Here is a 16,008-nt window from a genome sequence, read left to right on the forward strand (position 1 = left end):
GTCCTGCCTGGGGCTTGCTGGAGGCCTCTGCCTTAGTTGCACTCAGCTGCAGCCCCATCAGTGGGGAGGTGATAGGGACACCAGCTGTGAAACGTGGGCAGAAAAAGATGGGCTTTTCCACAATGTCTGCACAGAGGTGGCTGTTGAATCTGCACCTGCAGTGCAAAGGTGCCAGACAGGGGAGCGCTCCTCATGCCTCCACAAACCGGAGGGGAATGGGCTTCTCCAAAGGGGCTAATTAGAGAGGTACCAGCAAGAAAAGGTCTCGGGGCCAAGAGATGAGAGCATGGCTGACTCTGCTGGAGATGACTAAGAGTCATGGGAGTGTGGAGAGAGCTCTTGGTTTTGGCCAGAAGGATGGCTGGAGAGCATGAGGGAGCCCAGAGAGAAGGAAAGGCAGCTTTTGGCCAGAGAAGATTTCCTCTCAGCAGTTTTTCCTGGCAGGGGAAGAAGAACATGAAGTAGAGCAGCGTGGTGCACTGGGGGGCTCCTGCCCAGAGCTGGGGGGCTGTCAAGCGGCTGGGCCGCAGGAGATGTCTGCCTGATTATTCTTTCCTCCTTTCGAGCCAAAGGGGCTTTTTAAAGGATGTTTGTTTCCCTCCTTCTTCTTTTTAAGTTTGGTTGTGTTTTTTTTTTCCAGGAACAAATGCCAGCTCAGAGAGAACTGACTCACCAGTGTGAACAAGTATTAAACCAGACTGTTTTAATACAGAGAAGGGAAACAATCTCTCAGCCTCCCTTCTTCTCTTTGAGGTGGCCCCTTGCAGAGCGTCTCTGATGGCAGTGGTCCACAGGTGACAAGTCACAGCCTGTACACACGGGTCCCCAAGCTGGGCTGGGCACACCTGGGGATGCTCAGTGGGACAAACTGTCTGCTGGGGTTCCTCCCTCACTGGTGGCCATCTCTTCCTGCATGCGGGCTGCACCCCAGCTCTGCGGTTGCCAGCAGCAGCTCAGCCGCAGGAGTGCTGCTGGGGCTCACGTGCCCGTGCAGCTCTGAGCAAGGGGTAGGGATGCTCTCAGAGGAGCTGCAGCTTTACTTTGAGTCACCTGAAGCCCAGGGATGTCTGTGGAGGCCCTGATGGACAGGAAGTTGTGCTGGGAGATGGCACAAGACGTGCTCAGCGCCTGGTTGACTGCAGGCTGGCTGTGGAGGGGGCAGTGGAAGCTGCTGTGAGCCCTGGTTGGGAGCACTGGGAGCTCAGTCTTGTTTCCCAGGCTGGGACCATTCCAGCCCTACAGGACCCCCACACCACGTACATCTGGCCATGGTGTCATGCCTGCCTGAACTGCCCTGCAGCAGTCTGGGGACACATGTGAAACACCCGTGTCCCGAGTCAGCTGTTGGTACCCAAACAGCTAAAAACCCTGGTTGCAGCAGGCCAGGGTTTGTCTCCGCAGTCTGAGTTTCTCTGCTTCCCTGAGCTCTTCCACAAGGTGCCTGTCTCATCGCTGGAGAGGAGACATTTTTTGGGGTGGGGAAAATGCCCTGCTGGTGCTCCCCATGTCTACCTACCCATTCCCAGCCCCACGACCCCTCCTCGGTGCATCCCAACACACAAAAGGCCTGCCAGGCAGGGATGGGGCAGTGGGAGCCAGCTGGGTTCAGGGCTGAGGTCTACCAATTCCTCCTCCTTGCTTCCCCCCAAGACTTTGCTGCAGCCTCTCTGGAGATGAGGTGTTGTGTTTTGTTTTGTTTTGTTTTTTTTTTCCCTGCTGATTCAGCTCCTGGAGAAAAATGCCCCGTCTGCCTGTCGTGGCTGAGCTGTGCCAGGTGACTCAGAGTATATCTGGGGACAATCAGCCTGAGCTGGTCAGGGAGGCTGCAAACCTCCTCCCTGGCAAACTGAGCAAGGACGGGAGCCCAGGACAGGCCGTGCTGGAGAGAGGAGTCTTGCTGGGACTTGGACCTGTCTCCTACTGCAGCCAATGCCTTGAGCCTTTGTGTACACAAGGGATTTCCAGGAGCTGAGGGAGACACAACCGCTGCCAGCAGGGACTTGCACCGGGGCTGCACCATGCAGCCTGAAAACAGGCTCCACATCGATATATTTGAACCTCAGTTCAAAATCCCCTCCTCGCAGCAACCCCGGCCTTTCCAAGCATGTGGCTCAGAGCTGGCTGCAAACGGCTCTGCTCAGCAGCCTGGGGTCATTTTCAGGAGGAGCAGTTTCATTGGAGCCACAGAGAGGAGAAAACTTTGGGCTGGACTCGGGAGATGGCTGTCTCTCAAGGGGCTGGGGGACCCCGGCACTTCTGGAGAGGTGACTAGGGGACAGGGAGGGGAGCAGGAGGAAGGCAGGGTGACATATGGACCCAAAGGAGTGGTGGTGTGGGGAGCCAGTATTTTGGGGTTGTATCTTCAAAAGGTATCAGTGAATTCTGCATCCCAGAGGGAAGGAAGGAGAACCCCGCTCAGAGGAGAGCTGGACGTGGGGAGCCCTGTACACTGCAGTGTGGGTCCTGCTGGTGCCCTACCCAATTGCTACCTCCAGTCTCTTCCACTGCCCTGAGATATTAAACTATGTGGAAAAATCAACGGCGCTGTGGTGTCTCCCATCTCCTTCAGCCCAGCACTGTTCAGTCTGGCAGCTCCTGCATCCCTGCCCTGATCTGAGCACAGACCCGCAATGCTCCAAGGAGCACGTCAAGCCCTTGTTGGGGGCTGGTGGCCCAAACCTCAGGCATCGGGGATGCACATGGGAACTGTTCCCAGCGTCCTTCCCTCTACCCACCTCCTCCCAGTGCAACACAACCCACAAGCTGGCCAGTTACTGGAGGAACGGGGCAGATCCTGCCCTGTTCGGAGCCCTTTTTCCTTACCACGTCTCTGGGCTCAGCTGTTGCCTTGCTGTGCTTCCCTCTGCCTGGCTCCCAGCTTGGCTTTCGCTAAGTGTTGGGGTCACGCACAGCGTATTAACACGCTTAGCCTTCACCCACGACGTGGTTAAGCTGTATTCCCAGCCTCATCTGAGTGGGAGCAACCAAAACCAGGCAAACAGAGGAAGAGGTGGAACTTTGCAAAAAGAAAAACACCTTTATTTTTAAACTCTTTCTTTAAAAACGTATTTGTAAAAGTTTACAGCATAAAAATAATATCTCATGGCTATAGATGTGACATAGTACAAATCCTACAAATACATCTGTAAACCTAGGAAAATGTTAACTCTTTGGTACCTCAGTCTGAACTCTGTTTTTTCTGTTGCCCTCAGGATGGTTTCTGACAGACAGCATGGAGGCAGGTGCTGCTTCTGTTCAGAGATGCTGCAGAGTAACAGCGTGGTGCCAGCAAACCAGCAGGAGGGGGAGAGGCAGAGGGCACTCTTTGGTCAAGCTCTGCAGTTCTGCTGCAATCCACGAAGGAGGAAAGGACAGGAATGATGGGATGCTGAAAGCCTCCCAGCATGAGTTGGCTTCCCTGCCTCCTCCCATCCCTGCAAGAGCCATCTCTCCAAAGTGCCACTGGAGCTACACTGGAGCAGTTCCCCTGCCTTTGACAGAGCCAACTGGATCCATCTTGGCATGTCGCAGAGACTTCAGGCCCTTGGGTGAAACATGGAAATTATGCTGGGAGCCCAGTTACCCATGTGCTGGCTCACGAAATCTGATTTTTTTAACAATACCTGGCCTGCTCTGGGCAAGTCCTATGGATGGCATGGTGTCTCCACTGCTGGTCTCCACCGTTACAGTCAGCCCTGGCTGATCAGCAGGCAGGCAGAGCTGGGGTCTGCTGCAGGAAGGACCTCTGCATGGCCCAGGAGGTGCCCAGCACCTAGTGAGGACCTGCAGCTGCCCTGGCTGCTCTCTGCCTGTGCAACCACCAGGGGCAAAGGCTGCCAGAAGGCTGCCAAGGGCTGCCAAAGAGCAACCTTCATGTTTTCCGAGTGTGAGCACAGCCAGACTGCGTCCGAGCTCCCTGGGGCTGGCTTGGCAGCCCGCTGCCCTCCTATCCATGCGGGACACGCCGTGGTTTGCACTGTGGCCACCTCCATCCTGGGATCTGAGCTGAGCACTGAGCCCCACCAGAGCCCTTCCTTGCGCCTGCGCGCTGGAGCACAGGGTTTGCCTCCTTAGCACATTAACCGACATCCCATTTTAGAAAAAGCCCCCCAAAAGAAGATGTCTGTGAAATCCCCTTCTCCAGATCTGCCCAGCTTTACACAGGCCGAGCTTCCCCACAGCCAAAACCTAACCCGCTGGCCGGTACCCTGTGCTTGTGGTGCTGTCTCTTCCCCAGCCCAGAGCCCAGACTGGGAAGAAGGGGAAGAGCTATTTCTCACATCTGGCTGACTTCCTCCTGGCTGCACATCTGCACTGCACGTCTGCCTCCCGTCCCCGTAGGGCTCTGCCGCAGTCCCCTTGGCAGGTGAACAGAGACAATGGAGTTACAAGTAAAGTCCGCTGTGCTCTAGATTTCTTAACACGACACAAACACTAAACGTGACACTCTCGCTTAGAAAAATAATAACACGCTCAAACCGAGAAGGACAAAAGGATTAAAACCTGCGCACACATCAGTCTGAGAAGCATCTTAAATGTGGAAAGAGACACCGGAGTGTCACATTAGTTTCTGGGATACACTTCAGTATGTATGCAATAGTGACTGGCAGTAGGATTATGCATATATTGGTGCTGATAACAACGTAACAGCGGTAGAGTAAAATATAATCTACAAATAAAAGATATTGCACTAGAGATGGGCCCAAGCTGTGGCATGTGTCCCTTTTGGGGGGGCTCAGTTTGGGTCCACCTCTAAACACAAAACCACACCCAAACAAAAGTACTGATCATCGAAACTAAAAACCCGGAGGGACTGGTTCCCTTCAGAGTCTCACCGGAGAAATTATGGCTACAAAACTGATGGGCCCAGAACAGCCGACCATTTCTCCTGGCCCTCACCTGCCGGGCCATGCGGGGACTGGGATGTCGGCAGCAGAGAGAGAGGATGCAGGGGGCTGGAGCTCCATCCCGGAGCGGAGAGAGCTTGTCTGGGGGGCTGCTGTAAGCCTCAGCCCTGCCAAGCCCTCTCTTCGAGGGGAGTTGCGGGGATGCTTAGCGAAACGTGTTGGCTTTGCCCAGCTGCCAGCCTGTCCCTGGCTGAGAAGTTCTGCTCGCCGCAGCGGGCGTGCGTGCCCTCGCTGCGCAGTGACGGGAATAGTTGAGTAAGGACAGGAAAGTACCACAAAGTGCAAGACTTGGCCCTTTCAACCACATGGCCAAAGGCAAATATTTGGTCATATCTCTCTGGGGTGGAGAAGGGTACCGTTTTACAAAGAGTCTGGCGTACCTACTTGAGGGAGGAAAAGGGAGGTGGGGTTAGCACCCCGTCAGCTGCCAGAACAGGTTTTGATGCAAAGAATAATTGCAATAAGTCTACAGATGGGACAAAAAGCAATAGGCATCCAAGTGTAGCTAATGCCCAGCTAATAGGACGGGATACCTGAGTTCCCCCAGCAGGGAGCAGAAATAGATCTCCTCTTTCAGGACTGTGGAAACTATTTGATAGTGGGAAATTAGTAATTTAATTAGTAATTAACCTGTACAAGGTGGACTTTAGTATGGGATTTGTGAAATAAATAAGCAAATGGCCGAAAGGAGGATGAGAAGGGGTTAATTGATGGGTAAATCTTTGGGCTGGACGGAGGTAGTAAAAGTGCCTCTCTAGGCTTGCTCTTGATGCTAGAAGTATTTCATAATTTTATTAGTCAGTCCAGCCCCAAAATAACACATTGTTAACAAAATGTGCTGATGACCCAATGTCTGGGACAGCGGGGAGTATCTTGGTTAGAAATGCTGGAAGAGTAGAAAGCCGTAGGTGCTTAGATTGGTCAGAGGATGACTCCAACCAACCAGTATGCTGTGGCTGGGAAAAGGCCAACATTATCCAAAGCTACACCAGGCGAGTCAAATCCAGTGCAGACCAGAACTATTAATGCCCTGTGTGAGGTCTAGATTTGACCTCACCTGGAGTACTGGGTACTTCTGGTCACCTTTGATAGAGAAGGACAAATTAAAAATGGGGCTGGTGCAGACAGGGGCTATCAGGATGATCTGATGTGCCATCCTATGGGCTCAAGTTGCAGTGACACGGATCCTACCAAGCACCTTACATGTTAGAAAAATAAAGTGGTCTGGTCCCAAGGATCTCCTAAGTTGCTGCTTCTCCATGGTCAGGATCATTTTATGAACTGTGGCCACAGAACATGTCTCCTTCATTACAAGCAGGAGGAAAGGAGCATGGAAAAACAGTTGTCATTCACAGTGTGTTTCCTATGGATGGGAATCTGACCACATGGGCTGAAAATATGCTCCACTGGCTGCCAATAAAAGTGCTATTTCTTATGTTCACATTTTACCAAGGACATCAGCCCACAAAACATCTACTCCTCTTTTAGATGCATAAATGGCAGCAATGCAATGATAGACGACTTAAAGCAGAAGCTGTTTTGCTGGGGACCTCTGGCAGAAGTTTCATATTCAAAGAAAAAACAATTCTCAGTGGCTCTGAGGTGGCAGAAGCCCAGCGAGATGCTGATTGAATTTCTGACTTTGTAAACCTGCCTGTGCGGTTTTTGTAGGGTGCACAGAGAGATGTGCATGAGTAGGACAACGGAGGGGTTAATGGGAGTGGGGGGCATGCAGCGAATAGAGCTCTGTGCAAGGCAAAACTTCTCTTTTCAGAAAAAAAACCAAACAACCCTGCTAGTTTCTATGGTGTCAGAGCTGTAGTTTTTTGGGTTTAGCTTTCATTTGTGCAGAGGTGGGGTTCACCACTGCTTTCAAAAGCCTGGTGGTCCTCCTGCTTTGAGTCTCCTCGTTCAAGTGGCAGCTGAGAGCGCAAGAAGTCCCAGGCCTGTCTGAGAGAAGCAAGGAGGCGAGAAGCAGGAGGAAGGTCTCTGCCCTTTTATTCTTCAAAACGCTTTTCAAGAGAGAGGAATTCTCGATTGCCATTGCTCTGCTTGGTTCTTCACGACACTTCATCCACAGGCCTGGCAGGCAAGTGGCTGTGCTTGGCCCCTAGAAAGTGGCAGGGGGTGAGATGTAGTTCAGCTGTGCCCAAACAGCTTCCCAGCCCCTCTCCCTCTCTCTCTTTTGCGACGTCCCTGGGTTGGTGTTCTGGCATCCTTATTGCTCCCCACTGTCTTGCTATGACTCAGGAGGGACCGGTGAGACCTCCCATCCTGAGGAAGGCTGTTTGGGTGAACAGTCTATCAAAAGGGAGCCCTTGCTTCCCAAAGATAAGGCACAAAGATTTTGCAGCTGGCGGGATTATATGATTTCCCAGCAGATGAGCTGGGCTTAGTGGCGGTAGATTAATGAATAGCCATATTGCTTCCTTATACTGGCCCTGGCTAGTGGATTAATATATTTGTTCCCTTTAAATTTTCAGTGGAGAGCTTAGTGTCCACACAGACAACACAAACAACACTGGATTGCCCTCTTTGCTACTACAACAGTCATTGTGAGAGCATTTTGAGTTCCTGGCATGCCTTCGGGGCTCCTGGTGCCATGATGGGCACAAAAGGGTTTGGGGTGTGACAGCCCCTCCAGGTGGGTGCAGAGCTGTGCCTCAGAGCCATGGGTACCTGTAGTGCTTGTGACGCTCTATCCACCATAGAAGAGCTGTCAGGAAAGGAAAACGGTGATTCAGTATCTCTGAGGTGCTGGCTGGTCTCTACAGAACTTGGCTGTGCTTGAAGGAGAATCTACTCAATGTACTCATGATCTCCAGCAGCTGAAGGTTGGTGTTACAGGTTCTCTCCAAGCAAATCGTCTGTCCCAGTGGCATTTCACAGAACCACGGCGTGGCTGGTGCTGAGATCATCAGAGAAGTGCTGGTGCAGAGGAGATGAAACTCATTGCCATGGAAGGGGAAGAGGCTGGAGTATCATCTTAGCAATGCAGAACGTGGCATCTCTTGTGGAGATCCAACCCACGTCTTCCACTTGAAAAGAAGATGTTGGTCTGTGAGATGTCTCCCTCCTGCAGTGGTTTGATCACTGAGGAGGACATGGCAGTGATCTGGAAGGTTGCTGTCACTGAGCCACCTCTTTGTAAGGGGGATGAGGATGGCAATGGAGAAAAGTCTTTAATTCCCCACCCAACACTGGGAGATGGGAGGGAAGGAGGAATGCTGGGACAGGTGGAGATGTCCCAGTGTACAAGCACAAAGCATGGCTCTCTGCGATGTCTGGGTCAGCCCCTCAGCTGATCTTGCCGTGGGGAGATGCAGAGTCAGCCCTGCTCTGACTACAGGAAACTCTCCTCCACCTCTTGGTGCCCTGTGGTTGGCTCCTGGCAGCCTGGCTGTGGGTCAGATTCCTGCTCCTCGTCCTGCCGGAGGCCCAGAGGGCTGTCACAGGATATTGTGGATGATGTGTTGGCCTCGTTCAGCGTAGAGCTGAAGGGAGACAAGGAAGAGAGAGAAATTAGTGCCTTGTCCCAAGTCTCCTAGTGAGAGAGGATTCCCAATGGCTGAGAAGTGAGTCAATCTCCCGAGAGCCCCAGTCTATCTGAGCAGCTTTCCTCAGGGGGACAGACAATATCACTTGTGTCTATTCAGCCCTCAAACACAACATACAGCCAGCTGGGCTCTGCGGACTGTGCGCCCCAATGTGACCTACTCCTTGTAAGCGGGGTCTCCTGTCCCTTGCTGTGCCAGCTGATGTACGGGGACATGACATGACACCTTGTCTTAGCTCACATCCCAGCTCCTCTGGTTCATCTTCATCCCTGCAGGCTCATGCAAGGTTGCAGCACCTCAGACGGGGATGACACTGCTCTCCCTTCCTGGTAAACCCACCCCTAGTTTGTCCCATAGCAAAACGTCCCCATTTCCTCCTGAGGCCCCCATTTTCAGATTTGGGCAGTCAAGGGAAGGGGCAATATTCAGAAGTTATGTTTTTACCTGGCCCGGCTGATGGAGGCCTCCTGAGGGAGATCACAGATTGCCTCGGGTTTGGGGTCGGGAAGAGGGATAATATAGTCATTCTCGCCCCCGTTCTGGTGCACGGCTGTGTAGAGGATGCTGCCGGTGGGGGAGCTGGGAGTGAGCCTGGCGTTGTTCAGCCCAGGGATTGTGGGTCTTGTGCGGACAACAGCGGGGTGGTCACTCTTCATGAACTCTTCATCCACCTGATGGTACCTCTGCTCTCGCAAGGCAGGTTACCAAAGAAACAGAAAGGTCTTGTGAGTGAAGAAAATGCACTTGTGTTGTATTTGCTTTCCCTGTCTGCTAGGCTTTTCCTAGAGGGGGTGCCACCTTCTAGCTGGGTTCAGCTACTCTGACTCCACCAAAGACAGGTCATGAACATTTCCTAAGGGAGAGATCAGGGGCACAGCTCCACAGCTCCAAAATATCAAACAGTTGGAGGCAGGTTTTTGATCTCCTGCCAGTTCTGATTTCCGCAGTTGCTGAGCTACCAGCTGCCTGTCTGGCACTGCCAATTGTCTCAGCAATGATCCCAGAATGCCCAAACTACCTTCATTGGCTGTTCAAACTAATGCAGCCTTAGTCACAGCAAAATGCTCCGGCACAGCAGTGCTAAACACTGGTCTCCAGACACTGACTGAGGGCCCTAACCAAGGCAGCGTCCTCCACAGAGCCCTGAACCTCTTCTGTCCCTCCAGCAGAGGGTCCTTTGAACCTACCTTTCTGTAGCAATCCACCAAGAGGTTTCCCATAAGCACCACCAGCTGTGAGAAGGATGGTCTGATCTCAAACTTCTCCTCCCAGCACTTCTGCATGATGTCGTAGCTAACAAGAGGGAAGAGAGAGCACTCCGGTGACTTAGCAGTTGGAGAAAACAGGCAGAAATGGTTCTGTAGTTCGTGTAGGGCAGGACCAGGGCAAACATGTATGGGCAGCACTTACATTTCGTCAGAGGCGTGGGTGGGTTTGGACATTCGATAGCCACGTTTGATGGCATTGTAGAACTGTTCGTTCATAGGCAGCTCAGGGTATGGTGTCCCCCCTGGGTGTAAAGGGAGAGCAGGAAATCAGGCTGGTGGATTGTCTGCCACCTCTACACCAACATGCATTTCACACCAAGCTTTCCTTTTTTCTTTACCTTTCCTGTTTCACTTCCAAATGGCAATGTCAGCATGCGAAAGAAGGAGACAGGGAATGAAGTGCTACTCTGACTGGTAAAGTTAGGACTTGGAGATTAGAGATGGATTCCTATAGTCTCTGGGAAGGAATCCTTCCAAGATGCTATCAGACCTACAGACACCACTGTGATCTCCAGGGCACTTACCTAGAGTGAATATCTCCCAGAGGAGAATCCCGAAGGACCACACATCACTCAGGGTGGTGTAGAGGTTGTTGAAGATGCTCTCTGGGGCCATCCACTTAAGGGGCAAGAAGGTCTAAGAGGAAAAAAATGGAAAAAGAAGAGAGTCAGCTTCATCTACAGCACTTCTTTCAAGAGGTGAGAGCCTGACACCCAATGTAGAAGCAGAGAAGACCCTTCAGAGCTGCCTTCAGCCCAACACATCTGCTGACATCTGCTGTCAGTCACTTCTTGAAGGTACCAGTTTTCTCTTTCCTTGTGCAGGATGAACCCAGCAGGCAGGAGGAAAGAGTGGATATGCTACATGGGTTTCCAAAACTGTCTGCCATGATGAGCTGTCATGGTGTGCTTTCTCTGTTCCCTAGTTCTTGGGGAGTCTACTGACTTGCACAACATGACCACAGCATTCCTGAAGGGAGTCCAGGTCTATCTGGACTTTGGAAACCTGGGATCAGGCTGGAGAGGGCTATGGGATGACCAGAAAAGAGCTGAAGGACGCATCCAGTTTTTTCCTGCTCTTACTCACTCAGAGTGATACAGAAAAAGGAGCCTCACTTGACCGGCTTGTATGCAGCACTGGCTGTGCTGTTCCCGGGATTTGCTTGCACAATGAATACCAAAATAATCTCCAGGAAGGATTGCAAAGCAGCCTAGTTTCATTTCCTGTTTCGGAAGGAAAAGCATGCCAAGGCTGGACTGGAAAACCCCAGCCCCTCTGCAGGAGGGTCTCCCTGCCCAGGCACTGAGTGCCTGTCTGCCTTCCCATGCAAACAGGGGAGAGCACAAGAGAAGTTAAGCAGTTCATAGAGTAGATAAAGATTGGGGTTTGAGGGGCCTGGCTCCACTCTCAGCTCCCCCAGCCTCAGTTTCTCTGGGAACTACGTGGCCTGCTTTGCTTGGGGTTGCACATTGCCAAATGCCCCAGGGCTGGAGTGGACCTGCTGTTGTTGAAGTCACACAGGAGGTTCCGGGGAGGCTCATTACAGCCTCATCCTCTCTTGCCTCGAAAGATTGGGGACGTCTTTCTGGAAAGCCGCTGCTCGCAGGAAAACACTTCCTCTTAACCTGTGGTCTAGTGGTTAGAGCAGAAGTCTGTGAACCTCTTCCCAGAGTGTCCAGTAACTCACTGCAGCACTGTAAAGCTGCCTAACCTTGCGCTCCTCCTGCCTGCAGCTCAGGACCGGACTCAGCGCCGCGCAGGGACAGGATGCAACACTGCTGCCAGTGATGGCTTGTACAGGGGACGATCCTTAGTTTTGCTGCTGTTGCCCAGGTTCTTCTCTAATTGCCTGGAGATATGGGCACACAATTCTGCTACTCCACAGCATGCAGAGCACATCAGGTGCAGGATGGTTGGCTGTTGACAGCATCTCCTGGGAGTCCTGCCCTGTCACCATGATGGACAGGTGACTCACAAGAGCATGTAGGGGCTGCCAGGCCCAGAGCCCCAGGAAGAAGGGGCTTACATGGCTCCTGGTACTCACGCTGCCTTTGGAGATATAGTTGGAATCCCTCATGATGTCCCTCGCCAGGCCAAAGTCACAGATCTTCACCAGCTTCCCCTCACAGATGAGGACGTTCCTGGCAGCCAGGTCACGATGCACACACTGTAGGGGGGAGGCAGGGCATTGTCACTGCGAGGAACCCCCAGGCAGCCCAAGAAAGCAGCCCAGCTCCAGCACTAACCCATTTCTGGGGCTGCAAGGACAGGAGTTACCTCACATCATTTGAGGCATCTCCTCTACCTCTAGGGACAACCGTGGCTCCAAGCCACTAGCAGAGCTACCACATTTTCGTTGCTTGCGTGGACTGCTGCCCCCATGACAGCAACAGACGCGCAAATCCGGCAAGGGCAATTGGAATAACCCAGTAGAGAGGGGATTGCCAGGGCCTGACGAAGCAAGAGGGCTGACGGGGGCTGGGAAGGAGGGGATGTCTCCATCTCTGTTTGGACAATCCAACCCAGCAGGCTGAAGGCATCAGTTACACCAGCCTAGTTTGCGCCTCCTGGTTTGCCGGCATGTTGGATGCTTTCCATATGAACAGCCCCGAGGTTTGTTCAAGACCCTCTCAGACACTACATGGTGATATGACACTACTGTAAAGTGGGACTGTGGGAAGCTGGGAGCTCCTCTTCTGTGCTCCATGGGGGAGAACTGACCACGCGCTTTTGATGATCATACTGTATGGCTGGAGGCAAGGAGCCAGGAATTTCTCTCCATATGTCATTGATGCCATCCCTACCCTGTCTCTTACCCCTGCCTGTGTGATGTTTTATATTGACAAATTGTATTACTGCCTGCCCTCGGCTAAGCCAGACCTTAGGAAATTCCAGACCCTGGTGCTCTGTGGTGGCTTAATTTCCACTGAACAAGCACTTCTGATGAGGTCTGGGGGGCTCAGAGCATGTGGTGCATTAGGGGTGTCCGTGGAGAGTACAGCTCTGCTGTGGAGTGCCTTGTGCTTTTTAGCACAGGGAGGCTGTCACTGTTTGGTCATCCTGGTGGATGGGGATGATATAACAGCACAGCTATGCTGCACATGGCTTGGGAGGAGCTCGGAGTCAGGGAATTTGAGGTCTGAAGCTCAATCTAAGCCAGGGTTAGCTGTCACGTGCAAATACAGTCATGCTGATCCCCAGGGCTGTTTCCAAAGAGAAGTGGTCAGCAGCTTTTCAATTGCACAGCCACTTCTCCCACGGGGAGGTTGGCACGGACAGAGGGACAGTGAGCAGAAGCTGACCACAGGACGTGGCAGAGCATTGTTGGCTTCCACCACAGCAGGCACCACGGACCAGCCAGCATACATACATTTTTGGAAGCCAGGAACTCCATCCCATTGGCCACTTGGAAGCTGAAGCCCACCAAGTCCATGTAGCTGAGGAGTGGAGACTCGTTTATCAGTGTCACCCGGTCTGTTCTTTCAGGAGCTGGAGGGCAAGCAGAGATGGATGTTGGTGTTACTCAGCACACTTGTGGGCTGTCTGCTGGACAGAGCCGGGAGTTCCCATCACGAGGGCATCTGCCATCACTGCTGGACTTGTCCCAGAGATGACCTTTGCAATAATGGACCATCTGGCTCTGCAAGCAAAGGCATCCAGCGCCCAAAATGCGAGCACCTCCCCCTCCCACTGTGGCTGAGTTGGTACCTGATGGGGAATAGCTGTCCAGCTCGTATGGCGTGCCATAGTTAGAGGACTCGATGTCAGCATACTTGACTTCACCCTTCATGTCAGACATGGGCACGTAATCCAGGGAGTCGTCCTTGCTCATGTCCATGTAGCCCCCGTCGCTCTCCACAGACAAGGAGAGGTGGCTGTGGGGGGAAGAAAAGAGACTTCAGATCCAGAGGAGAGGAGGAGATGCAGAGGATGGGAGCAATGATTTGTGGGACTGCAATTCCTAAATCCTCAGCCCCAGCACTGAAATGTCTCACACAGCAGGGAAAGAAGCCCTGCATCATGCATGCAGAGAAGCGCAAATGGCACTGGAGACCTTCTTCCACCACCTAACAGCTCTGGTGTCCTCAGCGCTAGCTTTAAACAGCCCTGCCATATGCCCCTTCAGGTCTTCAGGTGTCCTTGCCTAGACTGCAGCTTCTCATGCTCAGCTCGCCTGGCAGAGCACAGGCTTGGCTCAGCACACGAGCTCTGCACTGGGGAGGGCAGGAAGGGGAGCCAGGGCCATGCAGCTCCACAGGCACCCACGGGGCAGGAGGACAGAAGACCCAAGCCAGAGCGGGCAGGAGAAATCCTCCACCTTGGCTGTGCACATTCACAAGCTGGCCAGGAGCGGCCAGGAGAAGGCTAAACTGGGTGGGCAAGACACAACCCTCTGTCCACAGTTAAACCTTCCCAGTTCGGATCAGCAAACATCTGCATCCTTGCGCACCTCTCCCTTGAGTGAGCAACAACTGTGTCCTGGAAGCAACATCTTGAGGCCTTCCATGTGATGGTGCTGGGCAAGTGAAACCTGCTGCATGACCAGAGCTGTGGGGCATGTCCCCACAGGCTTGGGAGGCTGTGCTCAGTGCATGGGAGGTTCTCAGCTGCCTTCAAGCAGAAAGCACAGGGGGCAGATGTGCTGATGTCCTAACACTGCTCTATTTCACTATTGTTTTGGAGTGCTGGAAGGAAATGCTGCTTTCTAACTTCCCATGGGACCATTTCTGTGCACTGATCTGCCTGCATCCCGTACGGCTGGCAACTGGACGAAGGACCGCTTCCCTTTCCTTGTAGCACCTCTTGTGCAACTGCAGTCCTTCTAGCACTTCTCCCTTAGGCTCGGTAGCAGCGTGACCTGCCCTGAAAATGCAGAGCTGAGGTTTCCAAGGGTTAAGACATGCTCGGAAACCCTTCATCTCTGTACTCAAAGCATAGCTGCGGTTATGCCAGTAAAGTTAACGATGCCAGGGAATATTCCCAACTGGCATGGAGCAGCCAGCGTGTGTGCTAGCAAACTCAGCCTCCAGGACACACAGATTGTCTCTGCTAACTCCCCGTGTGCCAGGAGCTGTTTGAAGGTGGCTGGTTGGCACACAGGCCAGTCTCGCAAAGTAAGAGAGTGGCCAACTGTGCCCCAGTGCTGGGCCAGCATTTATTTTACTGGTCTGGAGGAAATGTAGGTAACCTTCCTGGCAGTACCAGCCTCCTTCATTGACGAGTGCTGGGATGGGGTAGGCACCAGGGAGGAGGAGAGTGCTGCTTTCCAGGTACCTCTGCACGTGGTCCTCCTTGGCGGTGTTGCCGTACACCTCTGCCTCTCGCCGCGCCTTCTCTCCGTAGGACTGCAGGAAGGTGTGCTTGTTGCGGTGCAGGTAGTCCACCAGGTCCCCATAGCGGCAGTACTCAGTGATGATATAGATGGGCCCTGGTGGGAGAGAGCACCCATGTCAGCCCTGCCTCAGCCCAGCTCGCTCCCCAGGGCAGCAAATTTCATCCCACAGGGACATTATCAGGTTGCAGCACATCTTTTCCAGGGGGAAAAACCAGCATTTTTGGAATTTGAAATTTGTGTTTGGGGAGGGAGGTGGGGGTTGACAGAAACATGCCTTCTCTGTTTCAATCAGGTTGGAAAGAAAGGCTTTCAGAACCCCACAAGGCTTTCCTAGGGGAAGGGTGAATCATTCTGAACCAGAAAACAGGAATTATTCTCTCTGAGGGCGGTTTTCAGCCCAGCCCAGGGCAGCAGCAAGAGGAGACAAGGCGTCTGGGGCTCAGCTACCTCCTTTGGTGCAGGCCCCCAGCAAGTTGACGATATTGAGGTGAGGTCCCAAGTGGCTCATGATCTTCAACTCAGACATGAGGGCTTGCTTCTCGCTGCTCCGGGCAGTGGCTGTTGGGGAGAGCTGGTGTGAGTGGCAAGGTGAGGAGGGGCACACATGAGCACCGTTTGGCCTCACAGCTTTGGGATGGGGGAAAGCTATGGTGTGGGGACTACTCACACTTGAGCATTTTGACTGCCACTTTCATGGTGGACTGTGAATGGCTCAGGCCATGGGCTGTTGCCTCCACCACGCGTCCAAAGGCACCGGAGCCGAGAGTGCGTCCTGCAAAGGAACAGTGAGGAGACTAGGTTGGTGGTAGTCCTTGAAGAGAGCTGAGATGAGGAGCTTGGGAAAGACAAGTCCTCCATCTGAAACGACAACAGCCTCATTACAGTCATCCTGGTGGCCATGGAGGGGGTGATGAGCTATGATGTTTGTGGTTGGGGCTGGT

At 53.0% G+C, this 16,008-nt stretch overlaps 1 protein-coding gene across 1 annotated transcript in view; it reads right to left on the minus strand.

The window, feature by feature from the left end:
- Nucleotides 1-8,250: 8,250 nt before the first annotated feature.
- PDGFRB (platelet derived growth factor receptor beta) overlaps nt 8,251-16,008 on the minus strand; it is a gene marked incomplete at its 3' end in the record, with an annotated part of 28,680 nt that continues 20,922 nt past the window's right edge. Inside the window, exons 13-23 of the mRNA XM_082490057.1 lie at nt 15,735-15,839; nt 15,515-15,625; nt 15,007-15,160; nt 13,441-13,607; nt 13,103-13,221; nt 11,777-11,899; nt 10,257-10,368; nt 9,875-9,974; nt 9,652-9,757; nt 8,909-9,147; nt 8,251-8,401 (exon numbers count right to left, since the gene is read on the minus strand). Coding sequence (XP_082346183.1) covers nt 8,251-8,401; nt 8,909-9,147; nt 9,652-9,757; nt 9,875-9,974; nt 10,257-10,368; nt 11,777-11,899; nt 13,103-13,221; nt 13,441-13,607; nt 15,007-15,160; nt 15,515-15,625; nt 15,735-15,839 — 1,487 coding nt within the window. The remainder of the gene's footprint in view (nt 8,402-8,908; nt 9,148-9,651; nt 9,758-9,874; nt 9,975-10,256; nt 10,369-11,776; nt 11,900-13,102; nt 13,222-13,440; nt 13,608-15,006; nt 15,161-15,514; nt 15,626-15,734; nt 15,840-16,008) is intronic.

The sequence above is a fragment of the Vanellus vanellus genome, assembly GCF_965231255.1.
Source record: "Vanellus vanellus genome assembly, chromosome: 13".
In the NCBI taxonomy this organism is placed as follows: Eukaryota; Metazoa; Chordata; class Aves; order Charadriiformes; family Charadriidae; genus Vanellus; species Vanellus vanellus.